At 39.4% G+C, this 20,269-nt stretch overlaps 1 protein-coding gene across 5 annotated transcripts in view; it reads left to right on the forward strand.

The window, feature by feature from the left end:
- The window catches only part of TRIP12 (thyroid hormone receptor interactor 12), a 70,076-nt gene that overhangs the window by 19,850 nt on the left and 29,957 nt on the right, over nucleotides 1-20,269 (forward strand). For 4 of the 5 annotated variants that reach the window (XM_082223820.1, XM_082223821.1, XM_082223822.1 and 1 more), the window contains exons 2-11: nucleotides 3,386-3,532; nucleotides 5,681-5,806; nucleotides 6,389-7,197; nucleotides 11,547-11,652; nucleotides 12,306-12,442; nucleotides 14,003-14,086; nucleotides 15,123-15,218; nucleotides 17,809-17,957; nucleotides 18,484-18,519; nucleotides 18,845-18,940. In XM_082223820.1, coding sequence (XP_082079946.1) covers nucleotides 3,435-3,532; nucleotides 5,681-5,806; nucleotides 6,389-7,197; nucleotides 11,547-11,652; nucleotides 12,306-12,442; nucleotides 14,003-14,086; nucleotides 15,123-15,218; nucleotides 17,809-17,957; nucleotides 18,484-18,519; nucleotides 18,845-18,940 — 1,737 coding nt within the window. In that variant the 5' untranslated portion in view covers nucleotides 3,386-3,434. Of the gene's footprint in view, nucleotides 1-3,385; nucleotides 3,533-5,680; nucleotides 5,807-6,388; nucleotides 7,198-11,546; nucleotides 11,653-12,305; nucleotides 12,443-14,002; nucleotides 14,087-15,122; nucleotides 15,219-17,808; nucleotides 17,958-18,483; nucleotides 18,520-18,844; nucleotides 18,949-20,269 lie in introns of all 5 variants that reach the window. The other variant, XR_014220089.1, reaches the window with a different exon arrangement.

Consider the following 20,269-nt stretch of genomic DNA (forward strand, 5'->3'; position numbering starts at 1 on the left):
ATGGAACCTCTAGTCCTGTCCTATCCAAAAATATTAAAAGCTCTACAAAAGAAGGCTTAAGCAGAACCTATTTAGTACAATGAAGCTTCTGTGTCAAACCACCCCAAAGCCATACATGTTTTATAACATTTTGGCAAGCTTATGAACAAATGAAACAGAACCTTTTGTGTGCACGTTAAATACTTGAACTGCGTTACTGTTACACTTAATAAAATGTGACCAAACAGACATGGCTATGGTGTAGTCACAATAGGGTAGAACTGAGGAAACTTGAAAGAAACTGGAAGAAAGGAAGAAGAATCTTGTTCAGATGGCATCTTGCTCCTGCAAGAGAGGATAAATAAGCACAAATCATTCAGATAACTGTTGGAGTGTTTTGGACAGAACATTCTTAAGATAAGGCACTAACTTCTGTTCAAACTTGTTACACCCTATAATTTGCTGTTCTATCTCACAATACTTAAATCTGTTACTGAGAACTAATACTGGTATAACAGCTGTTTCGGCCCAGAATGCTACTATATTTGTAATAATGATGCTAAATGTTGATTAGTTGTAACACCTAGCCATGAGGTCTCTCTCTCTCTCTCTCTCTCTCTCTCTCTCTCTCTCTCACACACACACACACACACACACACACACACGATTACAGCTTCCTCCCTATTCTTTAAACTTCAGAGCTGAAATAGTTTTGTCTTTGCACAGAGTCTGTATATAACTGACTGTAAAGAAATGGCACAATCTGATTCATCAGCAAAACTGGCAATTACTAAACATTAGAAAAATACTAAAAGGTGAGTTTAGAGGAATATATGAGTAAATCAAAGCTAACCTTGTAGTTGTGAACTGAAAGGTGAAATTACAAGAAACCGCAATAAAGGCTTAAGTAAAAATCGTGGTATTCCATATTACAAACCAATATATTGGTATTGCTTGCATAGCATGATAGGCCAAGCTATGGCTCATCAGTTAAGTTTGGCTTAACATGTCTAAAATCACACTTGCAATTAAGGTCTCTTTTCACTAACCACATTTGGATGCCAAGGCTTGTTTTTTGCTACAGCTTGTGGTTAGTGAGGCGATACCTTAATCATGAGCCTGAGTTGGAATGATACGCTAAGTCAAGCGTTGCCTTAGCTCAGCTTGCTGCCAGAGCAAAAAGGATAAGTAAGGATCAAAGTGCTCTTAAGAAGAAGAGTTTGGATTTGATATCCCGCCTTTCACTCCCCTTAAGGAGTCTCAAAGCAGCTAACATTCTCCTTTCCCTTCCTCCCCCACAACAAACACTATGTGAGGTGAGGTGAGTGAGGCTGAGAGACTTCAGAGAAGTGTGACTAGCCCAAGGTCACCCAGCAGCTGCATGTGGAGGAGCGGGGAAGCGAACCTGGTTCACCAGATTACAAGTCCACCACTCTTAACAACTACACCATGCTGGCTTAAGCCTTTTTCTGAGAGCCCACACATTTGCATGTTCCCAGTAAGCCATAGTTCACCTTACTGTGTCGTGTGTGAAAGTTTGTGCTTTTATAAGTACAAATATTTTTGAAATCAGTAAATAAAGCATGGTTTTATATAAAACTAAGCATAAGCCCATGCACTACCATAAAATGTGTACTGGAATAAGGAAGACCTTGTCATGCACCTGTTCAGCAAGGATTTTGCCTGTAATCTCAGTTGGGAGTGAATTCACAGACTTGGGCTTGCAACACTGAATTGATAATTTTGTCTTTTCTCCCAGAACTTTCGGCAATACGGTACCTTGTCTTTCAAAAACCACCTCACATTTAACACTCACCTCTCATTAGCAACTGAAACAAAGCCTGTATATGTAGAATAGCATTTGCCCCCATTCATCTTATTCATTTGCCCTCCTGTACTATTGAAACGATGCTGGCAGGATCCTCTGCTCTGTCTCTGTGCTTCTGTGTTTATTGTAAAGCACTATGATCTTGTACTTCAGGGGTGGGAAATCTGTGGCCCTCCAAATGTTGTTGGATTACAAAAAAGGCCATTCCTGGCAATTGGCCATGTCAGCTGGGGCTGATGGAAGGTATATTCTCAACAAGATTGCTTACCTGGAAGTGATTTCCATTTAATTCAGTTGGGGCTACTTCTGAGTGTGTAAATGACTGCAGCATAAGCAAAAGGTATTTTCCTACCTGTTTTCTAGATAATTGTTTCCATGCTAAGTCTAAAGAACGGGTGGAGAGCGAAATACTGTGAATGGTTTAAGTAAAAAAATGTCATGGTCAGCACACTTCTGGGACTAGCCGCTGCACTTGGAAATGGTGCAAACGTTAGATTTTTATCACCAAGGACATTGGCATCGCAGTGTAGAGCTTTACTTCTGAGGTCATTAGCAAAGTAATATGTTTTCAAGCCTCACAGCTGTCGTATGCATTTTTGCTCTTCATAAACCCTTAAAATGCAGTGCCACAATGTAGTTGCTGTAACATTCCCAAAGTCATTATTTATCTTTAAACATTGGACAATTTTAAATGCTATTTATTGACAGTGTATGCTGAAATCATGCCTTTGGTAAGGTCTTCCTTCCTTGCAGATTAGCCAGCTTTGAGCTTCTCCCTGGCATATTCATCTGTGGCCTTTTAAACTCGGGGGGGGGGGGGGGCTAGTCATATTGTTTTTGTTTGCTTCTATGTTATGTATTTCTCAGTTTTTATAATGTAAACTGCCCTGTGATTTTGGGATGAAGGTGGTATAGAAATTTAATAAACCAACTCTTCGTAACCCCATGGACCAGAGCACGCCAGGCACTCCTGTCTTCCACTGCCTCCCGCAGTTTGGTCAGACTCATGTTTGTAGCTTCGAGAACACTGTCCAACCATCTCGTCCTCTGTCGTCCCCTTCTCCTTGTGCCCTCAATCTTTCCCAACATCCAGGGAGTCTTCTCTTCTCATGAGGTGGCCAAAGTATTGGAGCCTCAGCTTCACAATCTGTCCTTCCAGTGAGCACTCAGGGCTGATGAATCTAGTTGGCATCAATGGTGGCTGACTAGCTGGCATCAATGGTGGTTGAAGCTGGGTCCCCCCCCCCCCGAGAAAGCGATTACTATGCTTCTTCAACCTAGTGATGGCCAAGGGGATATTGTGTATATAAGCCCTTTCTGATTTGGTTAAAATAGGTTGATTTATTTATTTTTAATCACTGAATGTGTTCTCTTTCTCTTTCTATCTGCTAATGTATCCTAGCAAGCAATGCTTTAGAAACTTTAATAAGTGATATTTGGTCATTGTTTGAAATGTTCGTTGGTATATAATTCTGTTTTCTCTAAAATATTGTGAGGATTAATTAACCTTTATCATAAGATGTAAACATTGCAACAGAGGCCAGATATTCTCATTGGGGCTCTGTTTTTGTCTTTCAGTGAATGGTAGTGTCTAGAAAGGGTATGTCCCTTCAGGAGAGAGGTGCCAATGTCCAACCGGCCTAGTAACAGTCCAGGGGGCTCACTGCGACGTTCACAAAGGAACACTGTCGGGGCCCAACCGCAAGACGACGCAGTAGGAGGAAGGTATGACTCGTTATCTACAAACGTCTGATCATCGGAGGATGATTAACACTTGAGGGGGGATAACCCAATAAATCTTTTTCTTTATTTAGGCCAGATAACTATACTTCCCTTGTATTTATTAGTATCTCTGAAATGTCTCCTTTTGGCCTTAACAGCTAGAATTGTGAATATAAACATAAAATGCACAACCTCCTTCTAAGCATTGAACTAGAATGCCTAGTTCTCAGGGCTTAAGCAGATTTAGGTTTAAAGTCTTGTTCTATGGACTGAAGCTCACATGCAATCTTTTGGTTCAGGTTTTTAGTACAGATTTCTTTGGAAAAGAGACTAAAATGGCCTGTTGTACATTTGGCTTTATCTTGCAGCAAGAATGTAAAAAGAATTTTACATCTGAGTGTTGATTTATGCACCAGCCTCTCAGCATGGCATTACCTTGACACAGCAGATATAACGTATGCACATAGTTATTTGGTGTTGGCATCCATCTGTCTTCAAGGACAGTGGAGTGCGCCTCCAGGGGTAAAGTCAAACCACTGCATTAGCAGCACTGTAGTGACCTCTCCTTTCCTTCTATGTGCATAAGAGCAGGACTTTGGAAGTTTTAATTTCAGTTTAAGCTGGTCATGGCTTCCTCTCATGTCTGAAACTAGGAGTCATGGTTGGACAATAAATATGGCCAGCCTCAAAACAAGCCGATTTCAGACCATGGGTTCTGAAGTTGATGGTTTTTTAAACTACGTAAATTGGAGTCCTTAATGTCTTGAAAGACCAAATCCCCCTCCACTGCCCAGTAACATCATTAAGATAAACAAATGGAACCTGGTTAGACTTCCATGGCCCTATCATTGTTGCTTTGCAGTAACACGGATATGGGCTTTCTCAGTGGTAGCGCTGGTTTTATGGAATGTACTTCCAACCAAAATACTCGGGGCAGGGGCATCTACATTAGTTTTCCACTGGCTTTTGAAGCACTTATTTATACAAATATCTTGACCTGGATATTTATCTTTTAATAGTTTGTTTAACTGGTTTTTGATGCTTTGTAAACCATTTAGAAACATATTTTGACATTCAGGGATGCATAATAAATTTTAAATAAATTACTCTAAATCCAGAGATACAGCAGCATCTTTTTAATAATTACTGTATGCCCTGTATTCTCCACACAAAAGTTGGTGAATCTGACTTGACAGGATGTGGTATGACTGACTAGATTTATGTTTAAACAGATGCAGCTTAATTTTCAGATATTTAATTCAAATGCTATTAACTTTAGAAATATTGAGTAACTGAACTCTCAAGTGGCCAAGATATATCAAGCAATTGGTCTGCATAATTAAGAAGGAGATGGACTCTGGTGGCTGATCATATTACTTAACCGTGCCTGGGCACATCTCCCTCAGCATTACATCAGTAGTGCATGTGGCAGCTTGTGCTTCACCTTCTCTTCACTTATTTCTAATTTCTGTATTACACAGGGACAGTGATTCTTCTCCCCCCCCCCATTTCAAAGGGTAATGGTAAACTGTTGCCAACCACTAGCATTTCTTTATTCACAGGAAATTAAATATGCATTAAAACATCAGTCATTAAAAAACCTCCCTAAACAGGGCTGCCTTCCGATGTCTTCTGAACGTCAGATAGTTGTTTATTCCATTGACATCTGATTTATTTTGGTAAACAAAAATGCTAAATGTATATTTGGTGAATAATTGCTCAAGTTACAAATAATTTTATGGAGCTGCAGGATTTATCAACTACAGAATCATTGTGCAGATGTTTATCATTTGTGTAGAGGGAAGGTGAGAAGTTTGGAACATTTCTTAGTTGCCTGTATGCATATTGTTAGTAAGAGGAAATGCAAATGAATATAGGAAACTACAAACTTCCAAATAGGTTCATGATTCCAAATCTCTGCTTAATGTCAATGATTGAAAGACTGAAAAGGCCAGGAAATATCAAAGAATACTAATTTGAGATATAATTTCATTTGAGAGAGTTGATGTCTTGATATACCTAACTTTTCTCCCTAGAACATCTTTGCATAGGCTTAGTAGAAAACTATACTGCAAATATACTCCATGTATACATTTGTGTTTGTATGCCAGTTTTCCTGATAGCTTTCTGTTCTTAATTATTTGCTGACAGGTCACATTTAGGGCAGGCAAAACATAAGGCACATAGCCCTTCTGAAAGTAGAAAATCAGTATCAAAGGCACCCAAAGTGCAGTCCAATACTACTTCTGAACAGTCCAAGGGACAAGTTTCTAAAAGGTAACTTTTATTTTTCTGAATTTACAAATATAACTTCAGCAGTATATATTGTAATCTTCATTGTCGTATCTGTTGTAAGCAATAACAATTTTATTTATGGGTGCTATATAGTTATATGTGCTATGTAAAGAAGTGCTTCCTTTTGTCTACCCTGAACCACCACCACTTCATTTGATGACCCCAGTTTCTGTAATATCTGTTATTTCTTGAACTGCAGACTGGAAACTTTCCCCAGCTATACTGCATTTTTGAATATCCATTACCTTTTTTGGTGAAAATTCTGAAATGGAAAAATAAAATAAAATGCAATACTGAAGTGGTCGCTTTTCATTATTAATTGTTTAGTATGTTAGAGACACACATGTTGACAATACAGGTTTCTGTAAAGCTTTCAGCAGTACTGTATCAATCAAAGTTGCTTACTAAAATCAGAATTAAAAGTTTAATGTAGATTTTTGCATTTTAGATAGTTACTTTTTTTACTATTATAATTTCCTTTCCTTGGAATACCACAAATTAAATAGCTGGATGACTCTGTAGATGATGATGATAATTATACTGCTTTTTTCTCCCCCTCAACAGAGGCTGTACCTCATCTGCTATTATAATTCCACAACAAGAGACTCTGGACACAGACAATACTTTGGAGCGGCAAAAACCGGGGCAGGTGCCTAAAAAGGACAGTCCTCGAGGAGTGAAACGCAGTGCTAGCCCAGATTACAACCAGGCAAATTCTCCTAGCCCTGCCAAAAAAACCAAAGCACTTCAGCACGCTGATTCTTCCTCAGATTTGGAAACAAACAAGCCACAGACTAAGTCTAAGAAAAGACACTTGCATCAAGAGCAGGAGTCAAAGTCTTCACAATTGCCATCAACAAGCAAGGCTCATACCAGAAAGGGTGGAGCTGCCAGTGGCTCCCGAAGCCAGAAACGGAAAAGGACAGAGACCTCATCCATTGTAAAGAGTCGTCCACCAGCTGAATCGACTGGCAGTGAAGAGAGACCAGCAAAACCCACCAAGCTGGCTTCAAAATCAGCGAGCTCAGCCAAAGCTGGGTGTAGCACCATCACAGATTCTTCCTCTTCAGCCTCCACATCCTCCTCCTCTTCTGTTGTTGCTTCTGCCTCTTCTGCTGTTCCTCAGGGTGCCAGAGTGAAACAGGGGAAAGACCAGAGTAAGGCCAGGCGTTCCAGATCTGCATCCAGCCCCAGCCCACGGAGAAGTAGCCGTGATAAAGAACAGAATAAAATAAGTGGCTCTTCAAAGTTTGATTGGGCTGCTCGTTTCAGCCCCAAGGTTAGCCTGCCTAAAACAAAACTGACTCTGCCAGGCTCTTCTAAGCCAGAGGCATCAAAACCCGGGCCTTCAGGATTGCAGGCTAAACTAGCAAGTAAGTTGAAAATCTTTTTACTTATGTGAGGGCTTGAAATTTGACCACCTTATGTAACATGCTTATTGTGCAGGATTTGCATTAAATAATATAAGAAGTAATTTGCAGGTGAGAATCATGGGGAGGGGAAGGAAGTCTGTACAACTGTTATACCCAAGGAGAAGCTACTGTAATACTTCAGCTATAGATGCAGAGGTGCATATTTGAATATTTCCCCATAGGGGGACAACTCCATGTTGAAGACAGGGTTTGACCTGATCTATTCAGCATGCTAGTTTTCTGGATGCAAAGATTTAATCCAAAATATGAACTGGTCCTTAGTCTCTATTCCAAGTTGCTTGTCTTATTGTACAATAACTTAACATTGGCTACGCTTTTTAATATGGACCCTGAAATATTTTCATCCCCTGACATCACCATGTTTATATATAATTTCCCAAGGTTTTATAGTCTTTCTCTGCTATGCCTTAGAACTATGTGTGTTTAGTAATACTACCCAGGAGCACAGTCCATAACCTCCGATTAAGTAGCCCAGAGGTGCTTTGCAGCACCAAATCTCTTTTTTCAGCCTGTGGAAACTGGTGTGCGACCCAGACTGCTGTTGAATTGGTTTGATATTTTGGAGAGAGGGAGGTTGTTCAGATGTGTTGCTTTTATGATGTCTGTTTCATACATTAGTGACATCATCATCCCTATTATTATTATTATTATTATTATTATTATTATTATTTACTCCACCCAGCATATATCAAAACATAATAAACATCAAACATTAAAAACTTCCCAATACAGGGCTGCCTTCAGACGTCTTCTAAAAGTTATGTAGTTCTTTATCTCCTTGACATCTGAAGGATGTTCCACAGGGAGGGCACCACTACTGAGAAGGCCCTCTGCCTGGTTCCCTGTGATTTTGCTTCTCACAGTGAGGGAAACAGCAGAAGACCCTCAGAGGAGGACCTCAGTGTCTGTGCTGAGCAATGGGAGTGGAGATGCTCCTTCAGGTATACTGGGCCTAGGCCATTTAGGGCTTGAAAGGCTAGCAGCAACACTTTGAATTGTGCTCAGAAATGCACTGGGAGCCAGTAAAGATCCTTTAGGACCAGTGTCAATGGTTTTGGCGGCCACTCCCAGTCACCCATCTAGCTGCCACATTCTGGATTAGTTGTAGTTTCCGAGTTACCTTCAAAGGTAGCCTCACGTTGAGCGCATTGCAGTAGTCCAAGCAGGAAATAACCAGAGCATGCAACCACTCTAGCAAGACGGTCCACGGGCAGGTAGGGTCTCAGCCGGCGTACCTTTAGGCTGAAGGAATACAAATTTAATAAATAAAATCTAACCAAGGCTTAGCAGATAAAACACAATCTTCCAGTAAAAAAAGGAGATTTAGTCTGCTGGCAGGAAAAAGTCTTCACAAACTAAGAGAAGACAGTTGGGATGCTATGACCATTCAGAGAGCCCTATTTCTTGACCCCACCAGTTGTGCTTCCACCATAGTTGAAACACAGAAGAGCCTCACACTTAACTTCATGAGCTGGGTGGCTAGCACACGACCAAATTCTGGTTATTGTAAATCAGTACAATCAGAAGACCAAATGCTTAACAGTAGAGAATAGGGTTTTGTTTTTGTTTTACATTGTCCATATAGTTTAGATTTCATAGGTTGAAATAACAAGGACAATGGGTATCTTGTAGCAAGGCTAAGAAAAACCTCTAATTTAGGCCTTACAAAGCTGCTACTAGTCAGAATAGGCCACAATGTGTTTTCATAAGTGGAGGGGTGCTAAGAGTGGCAGAAGGGTCATTCTTGGTAGTTCCTCCACCATCAGAGGCTTGGGTAGTGGTGGGCTGAGAGAAGGCATTCTCTGTGGCAGCCCCCAAGTTGTGAAACTCTCTCATCACAGAGGTGCTCCTGGCACCTTCATTTTACAACTTCCTGCAGATTCTGAAGACACCTCTTTACCTTGGCTTTTGGCACTTGGCACTTGAGGTGTGTATTTTTTAGCGCCTACCCTATTTTTGTGATTTTAAGTTGTTCTAAGTCATTTTTATGTTGTATTTTGGTGTTGTAACCTGCCCTGGGACCTTGGGAAAGGAGGACAGGTGCATAATAATAATAGTAATAATTTCCAGTTTGAAAGATCAAGTAGGAGTTGATGAGAAAGTCCTTTGCTAAGACTTGTGCTTATGTCCTAGATGTATGGAGAGCTTGTGCTTATGTCCTAGATGTATAGGTAGTAGTCTCATCTTAAGGTTATGATACATAAATGATCTTAGGAAGGCTTATGCTGGTAAAATAAATTTGCAGCTTGCTATCCGATGATGGGAAATGGTTGTTTTTGCAACCTGTGGCCTGAATTCGGGCATATGCAAGGTTTCAGAATCCTTCTGAGCCTTGAGATGGGTAGGAGTGATAGGAGGAAATTTATCTCTCAAGTAGTTAATGACTCAGCTATGTCTGGTAACTGAGCAGCTAAAGCATTTTCAAGTCAACTTTGCAGCAGGTTGCTTGGATGCTCTTAGGCATACACCCTGGTCTGATGGTAGATTAAACCACATAACATGGTGTGGGACAGAAGCTACTAGTCTAAACATTGTTCAGCTAAGTTGCTCCAGCTCCCAGATCAAGAACAGTTCCGAGTTCTTATTTAAAAATTGGTGTTAAGTCTCGAAGATGATCAGAATATATTTCATTTTCTACATAGAGTGCCTCACTCCTTAGAAAAGGGATAGGGTCCACTTCTGAATGCATATTGTAGACGCAACCTTTCACAACCACTAACCTCTCTTGGTTTTATCACGTATGCTAGCTATTATTACCAAAATACAGTGGAACCTTGTGTTACGGATGGGATCCATTCCGGAGGCCCATCTGTAACACGGAACTAACACAAGCTGAAGAGCCATGTCTGTGCACGTGCACAGCGCGATTTAGCAGTTCTGCGCACGTGCAAGTGGTGAAACCCAGAAGTAACCCGTTCCGGGTTGCCACGGGACACAACACAAAAACATGTATCCTGAAGCGGACACAACATGAGGTATGACTGTGTCACTTCAGTAGTTTTCCATGCATTCATATCCCATAGCCTTTGTTCTAAACTTCTGAAAAGGAATAACCTTCCTTTATTTAAACAATGCTATTGTTTTGGATATCTTTTGCATTCTTACTGTTAGAACATAGATTTCAAACTCTTGCATATTTAAAAATAAAAATTTGCTGCTCAGTCACATTTCATAGCTCTTCTGTAGGTTCAACTTCCCTCTAAAATGGAAATTTACCCCAAAGTACTGCTTGAAATCTGTGTTCAAAGTTATATCACAAACTGGTACTCCTAAATACAACTGTTAGTTTCCTTCAAAAGAAGCTTAAGGAAAAATGCATAGCACTTGAAATGACCCCGGTGGCAATGCCTGCATTTCTAGCTTTAGTTCAGATTGTCCCTTGTGAGGCCTTGAGGTCCTTTTAAGATGTAGACCAAGGACATCACTCTGTTCACGCATAGTACTTAATCTAGGACTTTGGCCTTCAATAAGTGGATCTTTCACAATGTTGCTTATACTTCCTTCACAGGACTAGCAAGGATTTTGTCTTATGTTTCCCATTATTTTATATATGATTTTTTAAAAAAGTGACTGCCCTGTTAAGACCCTAGCTTTAAGGAGAAAGGAACTTGTTCAGCTGCAGTTGCTGAGATTCTTCCATCCATGCATACTCTTTGAATACCTGCCCTTCAGCTAATAATACAAACAAGTTCTGACTTGGCTTAGTTCTGGTAACCTTGGCTTACTGCTTGTGATTTGTTTTGGGGAGACTCAGGAAGCCAAGACTGGTTCCCATGTAACACTAAGCCAAGCAGAGTAAAGGTAGAAAATTCTTCAGTATGCTCCAACAAGCTGTTTGTGGTAAGTCATGGTTTACTGTGATATGCAAATTAGCCCAGATACTTCAGATGGATTCTGATGCATGCTTCAATAAGTTTTCTTTCTTTAAAAAGGCTTTGCAATTCAGGGTGGAAGAAAATCTTGAAATTTGTCATCTATTTTATGGTTCAAGTATTGGAATACAAGTTCAGCACCATACAATGTGGACCTTTCCCCCATCTTTTTTTTAAAGAGGGGCATAGCCGGGCAAGATTATTGCATATAATGTGATGTTGTTGTTAACCACATAAATACATGCAATACAGAAGGTATTGTATCTGATAGAGAATAAACACAATTTGTGTTTTCCCTTGAATCCATCATTTGGTCAAGAGGAGGAAGAATGTGCAGCTTCGTTTCATTTTCTGAAGCACAGTCTTTGTAAAGAAACTAGAATTGTCTTTGTTTCAGCTGTCTTTTTCTCTCTTTAGGCTTAAGAAAATCAACAAAAAAGCGCAGTGAATCACCACCTGCGGAGCTCCCCAGTTTAAGGCGGAGCACACGGCAAAAGACCACGGGCTCCTGTGCTAGTACCAGGTATTTTCGAACTTTAAAAATTACATGTATGTTAAGGTTGTGAAGATGAATTTGTGTTTGAGGGAATCTCCCCGAAGAGTTTAGAAAGCACATTCTTATTGACAACCTATATTTGTGTCGTGGTGGCTACAGGATAATATGCAATAAACCACCCAAGAGACAGGATAATTTAATACAGGGGCCCAATTTCTCAGCGCTGAAATGGACACTACAAAATAACCTAACTTGTTACAAGAGAAGTACAGCCCAATTCAGATAATCTAATTACAGTGCTGTTAACTAGCCTGGTGTGAGGTCTTGAAGATGTTTTATTACTCACCAGCTGTTTTGAACAATACAGAAATTCTGTTTTTCAATAGAAATTAGGAAAATAGAAGGAAATTTCTTTGTAGGCATATCTGAACAAGTAGGTATTGAAGTCAGCGAAGCATGGATAATGTTGATAATGCATCTCTTTTTCTCAACATGCCTCTCATCTGCTTCATCTGCAGATGTGACTGTTTGAACTTCCCTTTTAAAAACTTTTTGCATATAGTTTAACTGTTCTGTTATGACTCCATGTCTGCATGGTTTAATTTTGAGTACTGATAGTACCAGCACTGTAGACCACATAGCGTAATCTCGATGGTTTCTGATGATAATTCTGTTTTCAGTCGGCGAGGCTCTGGCCTGGGCAAAAGAGGAGCAGCTGAAGCTCGCCGACAGGAGAAAATGGCTGATCCTGATAACAACCAGGATGGCGTTAATTCTTCAGCTGCACGAGCTGATGAGGCTCCACAAGGAGCAGCAGGTATGGCTAACTAGTGTCACTCAACACTGGCACAGAAAAAGCAGTTATTGTCCATAAATTGTTTGTATTTGCTCTGCCTAGAAATGTCCATACTAGTACACTTAAGTAGCTGAGGTTACATGCTTTATTCAGTGCTCCATTTTGGCCAGATTTAAAAAAGGAGAAAATGCTCAAAGGGTCTTTGGACTTGAGTTACTTGAAATGTTTCCGCTTTGTGATCTGTTATACTCCATTTGAGACTTTGGAAGACAGTTTATAATATAGCATAGAGGCTTATTCAAAGAGGACCCATTTAGCATTCCCAAACCATGTACCTAAAGTAGTTCTTTAGCTTCAAAGCATATTCTGCCAACAGTTTCCTCTTAAGAACCTCTGGATGGGACTGCTATTTCTATTTTTTCTTGCACCAGCTACACTTAGCGATACCTATGTTTCTATTCAAGTCAGTTGAAGATAAATTTAGATCTCACTTTCTAAAAATATGTGGTCTCTTACTGAGGTTTCAAGTTTGGCTGAGATTCTTGTTAAAACAAGGAATCCTAGCTAGTATTAACTGTGGTTTAATGTTGATGTTTTCCTTTAAATATATTTGTCAAGGGACAGTGAGGGCAGGGTGTATGTATGTGACTCCTGATACCTCTCCTGTGGTTAAAAAGGAATGAGCATTCATTTGCCTTGGCTCCTGTCCAATATACCATGTGCTTAATAGGATCATAGATCTACTGACTTCATTTTGGTAAGAAGTGTTGCTGAATATAAGTAAAGCCATTTGCTCAATGGCTGTTTTTGCACGTTAGTTTTAATTTGCTTAGTTTTGTTTATACTTCTATTAACAGGTAATAGAAGCATCTTAACACCCTTCACCTTTCATTGTATTGGGCAGACGTATGCACTCTTTCTAGGGAGTAAATCCCAATGAATCTATGGAATTTAGTTCTGAGTAAACATGCATAGATTTTTGCTGTTAGCAACTTACCTTGCAAGCAAGCAAACCAATAGTACCCTGAACAAATGTTTGTCTGTTCCACAAGTCTGTGGGAAGTGTTTCCTCTGCCTCTTTCACCTCTGTGGTTTTGTGAAAGCTACAAAGCTGCTACACTAGTCTAATCCTACAAACTGTATTAGTGCATATCTGCTTGGCAGCCTTGTTGCAGGGTGCAAGGCACACCAAGTTCTGATTATAGCTCCTAATTCTGAATATTCCTGTCAGTTTTCTGTTCAAGCAAATATGTTTGAACTATTATTGTTTTATATGGTATAATGCCATTGCCCTCTGTTTTAAATTGCTTATTTACTAAAGAAAAAGAAGCCCCAAAGTTTCAACCATATTGCATGGCTGAAAGTTTAAGCTGACCTTGTGTGTTCAAGTGCAGTCATTCCATACTATGTGGGTCAAGACTAAAAATAAACCTGCTTTTTTGTATGCCCATTCCTATTCCTACTGGAGTCATTAAAGGTTTTCTTTGACTACTTTGGAAGGAGGATTTCAGGAAGAGTTAACAAGTATGTATACTGTGTGACTTATTAATATAGTGCCACTAATTTTTTTCCTTCCTGTAGCTTCTAGTTCTGTTGCTGGGGCTGTGGGCATGACTACCTCTGGTGAAAGTGAATCGGATGATTCTGAGATGGGGAGATTGCAAGGTACAAACTAAGAGGCTTATGTTACACTCATGACTACAGTAAATAAATATTAACACAGCTTTTAGATTTGTTCTAAAATGTTAAGGATTTTTAATGCTGCACTTTTATATTCTTTGGGAAGGAAATGTAGATCAGTCAGCATTAATTTCCCGGGACTTGTATGTCTTTTTTCACTCCTTCTACTCCAGTTTCTACTCTGATTATTGATGGCATATCACTTAAGTGAAATCTTCATGGTTAAAATAAAAAAATACAACTTTTGAGGTGAGAAGGTTGGAAATGGCATTGGGTGATATCCAGCCAAATAGTTCTTTTGAGTAGACAGAATTAAGTTAGAATAGATTGATTGAAATAAATGTACATAGATTACAATGGGTCTGCTTATCACTGGATGTTGCCCATTCTGATTTCTGGAACTGCATTTGCCGTCATACACTGTAAAGTCAAAGTTTCATTATTGGAAGGAAAAGCTTTTATGGTGATTAGAAATTGTTTTATCTTTTTGTTTGGTCTAGCGCTGCATCCTCTAAAGACTGGCTTCGTTATCTTCTAGGTGGTAGTTGGCAGTCCTTGCTCTTAATTTTTTTTTCTTTTTAGAAGAGCAAAGAGGATTCAACTGCTTTTTGTCCTTAATAGAAACCTTTAGCTGTCTTAAGTAGTACCATTAGTAGGTATTAGAACTTTCATTTTCAATCAGAATAAATAGGTTATCTAAGTTTTCGTTGTTTTAAGTAGGGGTTCAAGTGGGCTGTATGCTAGTAATTATTTTAAACTCGTACTGCTTTCAAGGCTTGGGGCCGTTGACTAGGTAAATGCATGTAAAATATTGCTTCTAAGTTAGCAGTTCTAGCTCGGCCCATATTAAAATTCTTCACTGCACTCAGATCTTGATTAGAATTGGCTCACTATTGTTATGGTGTAGGGTTTAATCATCCTAATAATCTGTGCTACAACACTGAAAGTCTGTGATGTGAATTATAAATTACGGTGCTGTGCATGAGTTTCAAATAAGTTATATGTATATTTTTGTCTCTAGCTCTGTTGGAAGCTAGAGGTCTTCCTCCACATCTGTTTGGTCCTCTTGGTCCTCGAATGTCGCAACTTTTTCATCGGACAATTGGAAGTGGAGCTAGTAAGTAAGCTGCTTCATCCAGGAAATTTCTGGAATTACTACTCTTGGGAAGTTTGTCCCTCCTCAGCCTTATAGCTTCTTGAAGGACTACTTCTAAGACTAAATTCTCAGAATACTTGTATCTTGTACTGTAACTTTTATTAACAAGTAAAAAAACAAAAACATCCTATTAACTGGCTTTTGTCAAACCTCCACATTTGTGGATTTCTTCATAATCACTTGAATTATATTTATTGCAGCCGATGGGAAACATATTTAAAGCAACCTGTTTAAACAACTACTTCTTTCTAGACTTGAATCGCAGGGTTTGGATGATCCTTTCTCTGTCTCTTAAGCCAAGTTAAATCTGGGGTTTTTGTCTACATGCACAGCACTTTCACCATGATTCAACCATTAATCCTTTTCCAGCTTCACAATGTGACTTAGGATTTTGACATGTTCCATATGTGGTGGGCATCATTTTATGATTTGGACAAAGGGGGAAACTTTAGTGCAGTAAAAACAAGGCTGACCTTTAACATTCCTGCCAAATAATGTTTTATCATCCCAAGTAGTTGGATTGAAAAGTATTAACCACTGCTTACGAGGGGTCCAAAGGACATACACCCTGCCCCATCTCCAAATTAGCTTTTGGGTAACATTTTGGCTGCTATTGGCATGGGGGCACCATGCTTGACCGTGTCTTGTGCTCAAACTAAGCACTGAGATGGACACAATGCTGTAATGTCATTGTATGATTTAGAGTGGCTGAAAACCTATTAGGACACACAGACACACACACACCTGATACTTTGTTCATTCTGCATACATTGGCTATGGTTGGCATGGGATGGTGTATTGCACATGATTATTTCTCTGGATTGGATGCCAGTTCTGTGCCATCTTACATGGAAGCTTGTCTTTGATTGTACAAGGCTTTTTTTAGCTATATGATTTGTGGTGGCTCAGAGCTTGGGGTGTACACCCCCTGTTCTTCATTTCTAAACACTTTGGCTATTATTGGAATTGGAGTGCCACGCTTGACACTTTCTTGTGCCAGAAAGAATCATTGGGATGTACCTAATTCAGTACTGTCTTCTAGCAAACACTTTTCCTCGAGTTGTGGGTGGGTGATTGGAGACATGGGTGCACATTCCCAATTTCACTGGCTATTGTTGACTAAGGGGTGCCATGTTTGACAGTGTCCAAGAGTCACTTCCTATTTGGTTGGATCATGGCCCCTTCTAAGGAATCTGAACAACCACATGGACCCACAGGGAGGGCCTGCAATGCTAGGAACAGTTGTCCCCATCTGTCCTGTAGTAAGGTCAGCCTGACAGCTGGGAATGAAAAGTACCCATCTTCAACCTTTAGTATGTTTTTTTAATGCTTATCTGGTTGTTCTCTCAAATAATTGCTTTTGCAGGAATCCTAAAGTTTAAATGTGTTTTTCACTATTTTTATTGTACTTGATGGTTAATTAGAGGCTTTCTGGTTTAATAGTGGTTCCCAGTGCAGTGGTTCACAGTTAAATCCCCATTTAATAAACCAACATTGTCCAAACACAGCCTCTGCATAGTTAATCAAATATTTCTACAGTGATTCAGTCCATTGACCAAGGTGGTTTACATTTTCTAAGCTTTCCTAAATTAGGAAGATGTATCTACTTACCTTGCTGTTAGAAGTTTCATCAGTAGCTCTGTATTTTAAGTAAATGATGCATATGTTAACAGAAGCACTAGCCTGTGACATAACCAGACTTAGATGTACGCCCAGTCTATTGACACTGTGAAACTTTGACTGGTGAGATGCAGTTCAGAAACACATTGTTCTCTAATCTCTCATGATTGATTAAAACTGCATATTTTGACTAAAGGTTTTTTGTTGTTGGTACTTCACTGTGGAGGGTGTACCATGAAGAAGAAAAGTTTTTGAATGTTTAAAACAGAATCGGGATCCTCTCAAAGTTTTGCCAGTGTAATTATTCCAGTATAATGACATAACACTACAGCATAACAGCCTAATTCTCTACAGTTAGGCAATTCTCTACAGTTGGCATAGGAAGACAATATACAATTTAGCTTAATGTCCTCCGGGGAGGCATCTGTCATTTGGCATCAGTTCATCACTAGAAAGCCTGAAGTACAGAAAGCTACAAGTGCAGTATTAGCAGGAGTGAGAAGAGGCTTAACTGTGTGTGTCTCAATTGCAGGTGAATTTGGAACTTAATTTTGAATAGTGATTCAGAACTATGTGCCCATAGATCTACCAGGGTTTGATCAGGTTGAGAACTCTGCTAGCTAAAAAAATGATCTTAAATTGTCTTTCTATTTCTGTTCCTATCTTATCAGGATGGATTCAGTTTGCACTATCTCTTGAATATTATAGTGCATTTCGGTAGCTTAAAGCACATACTGTTGGTTTATTTGGTAGCTGTAATCTAATAACATTTAAATATCAACAAAGATGCATATAAATGCAGCATTACTGACTTCCTGCTTTCATATTTATGATAGGCAGCTAATGAAAATGCCCTGTCTCTCCTAATGAACTATGATAATATATTGTGGAAGTGGAAGATTTAAGCTTTCAAAATCCCCAATTTTTCTAGGTTCTAAAGCTCAGCAACTTCTACAGGGGCTCCAGGCTACTGATGAAAGCCAGCAATTACAGTCTGTGATTGAAATGTGTCAGTTGTTGGTCATGGGGAATGAAGAAACTTTGGGAGGATTTCCAGTCAAGAGTGTTGTGCCAGCTCTGGTAAGGACCAGTCTTCACTCATTCATTTGAACATGTAATGTATTATCCACTGTGTTTTCATGAAGAAGTAAATGCTTCAATAACTGCATTCTCTCTAAATGTTTTAGAGCAGTATGTTTCACCAATGGCCTTGGCAAAAAGTGACATTTTTAAAGAAACAGCAAATTACTGATTGTGTTTCAGACACCTAGGGAATAAATATGCATCTTGTCTAGCCATTCTGAGATCCAGTGTAGGGGGTAGGGGTTTGTATTTGAACTGGATAGACATGGGTTCAAATTTTTGCTCAGGCATGAAGCTGTGTGGGTGGTCTTGAGCAAGTCTCTCTCAGCCTAACCTATCCTATAAGGCAGGCATAGGCAAACTCCAGCCCTCCAGATGTTTGGGACTACATTTCCAAGCATCCCTGCCCACTGGTCCTGTTAGCTAGGAATGGTGGGAATTGTAGATTCAGCACACTTATAAATTACTAGAATTTAGAGAAATTGTTCTTGCAAGCTGACTCATCCTTTCGTATTGTTTGCAGATAACATTGCTGCAGATGGAGCACAATTTTGACATTGTAAGTATTTCATGCACACTTTGTTAAATGCAGCTTCAGGTAAATCTCAAAGCAGGCTTTGCTAGTTTGCACATTCTAGATAGCATTGTTAGATCAATGGCTGCTGGTCATGGTGGCTATATGCTAGGTCCAGTACAAGAGGCAGAATGTCTCGTGATAACCACTTCCTAGGGAACAACAGTAGGGAAGACCTATTACTTTTTATGCTCTACTTTTGTAGGCTTCTTACATGCATCTGGTTGGTCATGGTGGGAAACAAAATTCTAGACTAGATAGGTTTTGAACTGCTCTAGCAGGGCTCTTATGTTCTTATATCTTTTAATAGATGAATCATGCTTGTCGAGCCTTAACCTATATGATGGAAGCACTTCCCAGATCATCTGCTGTTGTAGTAGATGCAATTCCTGTTTTTTTGGAAAAGGTAATACTGTTAACTAACTTTATGAACTTAACATTTGTTGTAACATAATGTCTTATGAAGCAGTACAAAGAGTAATTTTTCTCAACCTGGTATAAAGTTTTAAGATGGACTCCAACACCTGGAAAAAAAAGAGAATTTACTTGTTTCTTTTAGCTGCTTTTAGTTCCCTAACATTTCTAGCCGTCTGATTATATTTATGAACAAATATGATAGCATAGCAGGTATGTATATATGTTATACGTGAGTGATGTATGACCTTCAGATATTGTTCCTGGAATCTAGTGCCAGTTCTAATACCATTCTAGAGATGAGAGGCCTAGCTTTGTATTGTTTATGCATGTTTTGGGGCCAGTAAATCCTATTGGCAGCACTGGTGTCTCCTGTCCCTGGGGTCTCAAAAGTCCATGATTATAGGACTTGTTCTCTCCCCTGCCCCAGTTGCTGGTTGGCTGCCACACCCTGCTGGCAGCTCTTGCCTTTGCATAAAATTTGCCAGTAGAAACTAAAAGAACTGGGACTTGTAGTTCTTGACAGAGCATGTAATGTGGCGTGGAACATTGTCACTTAAAACAAAGTACACACACACACACTCATACTATCTCTCACTCACTCACTCTTCTACGGGGCCTTGGGCCAGAAGCACCTCACTGTTTAGGATGTTGCTTCTGTTCATGTTTCTGGTTGGCTCTAGCAATATCTGGACACTGTATAGAGAACATAGGTTTCTTCTTGGTAACAGGCTTGCAAGCCTGGACTAATGGGCCTGGGTAAAGTGTTTGCTTCTGTCCTACCCACAGCCCTGTAAGCTGAATACATCAAAGCCAGAAGTTATGGCTGAGTTTACAGAACATTCATTTGAGTAGTCAAATGTATTTGGCAAAGTGTAAACTTAAAGACTCTGCCAGTTCCAGTAATCCTGAATTTTCTGTTCAGTCTGTTCTGGAGGATTCAAGAACACTGTAAATTTCAGTGCTGTGGTTGAGTTAAATCAGATATAATAATAATAATAATATAAAAAATTAAATAATGATAGGTAGTAGTAGTATGGGGTAAAATGTTACAATTTGGAAATGGTTTGTATAATACTGTACACAAATACTGGACAATCCCTTTTTCTTTCCATGTGATTAAGTAAGGAATCAGAATGAAGCACACCAATGTTGTATAAAATAAATATATATCTATAGTATAGGGTACATAACAAGAGCAATTTAATTACTGTTACATAATGCTTAAGCTTTTGAGTGAATATAAAGTTTTATTATAAAGTGTGCATGTTTAAAGGTAATGGACACTATTAAAGTATGGTTCAAAATTTGAGCCTTGGGA

This window comes from Podarcis vaucheri (genome assembly GCF_965113315.1).
Source record: "Podarcis vaucheri genome assembly, chromosome: 5".
Taxonomy (NCBI): domain Eukaryota; kingdom Metazoa; phylum Chordata; class Lepidosauria; order Squamata; family Lacertidae; genus Podarcis; species Podarcis vaucheri.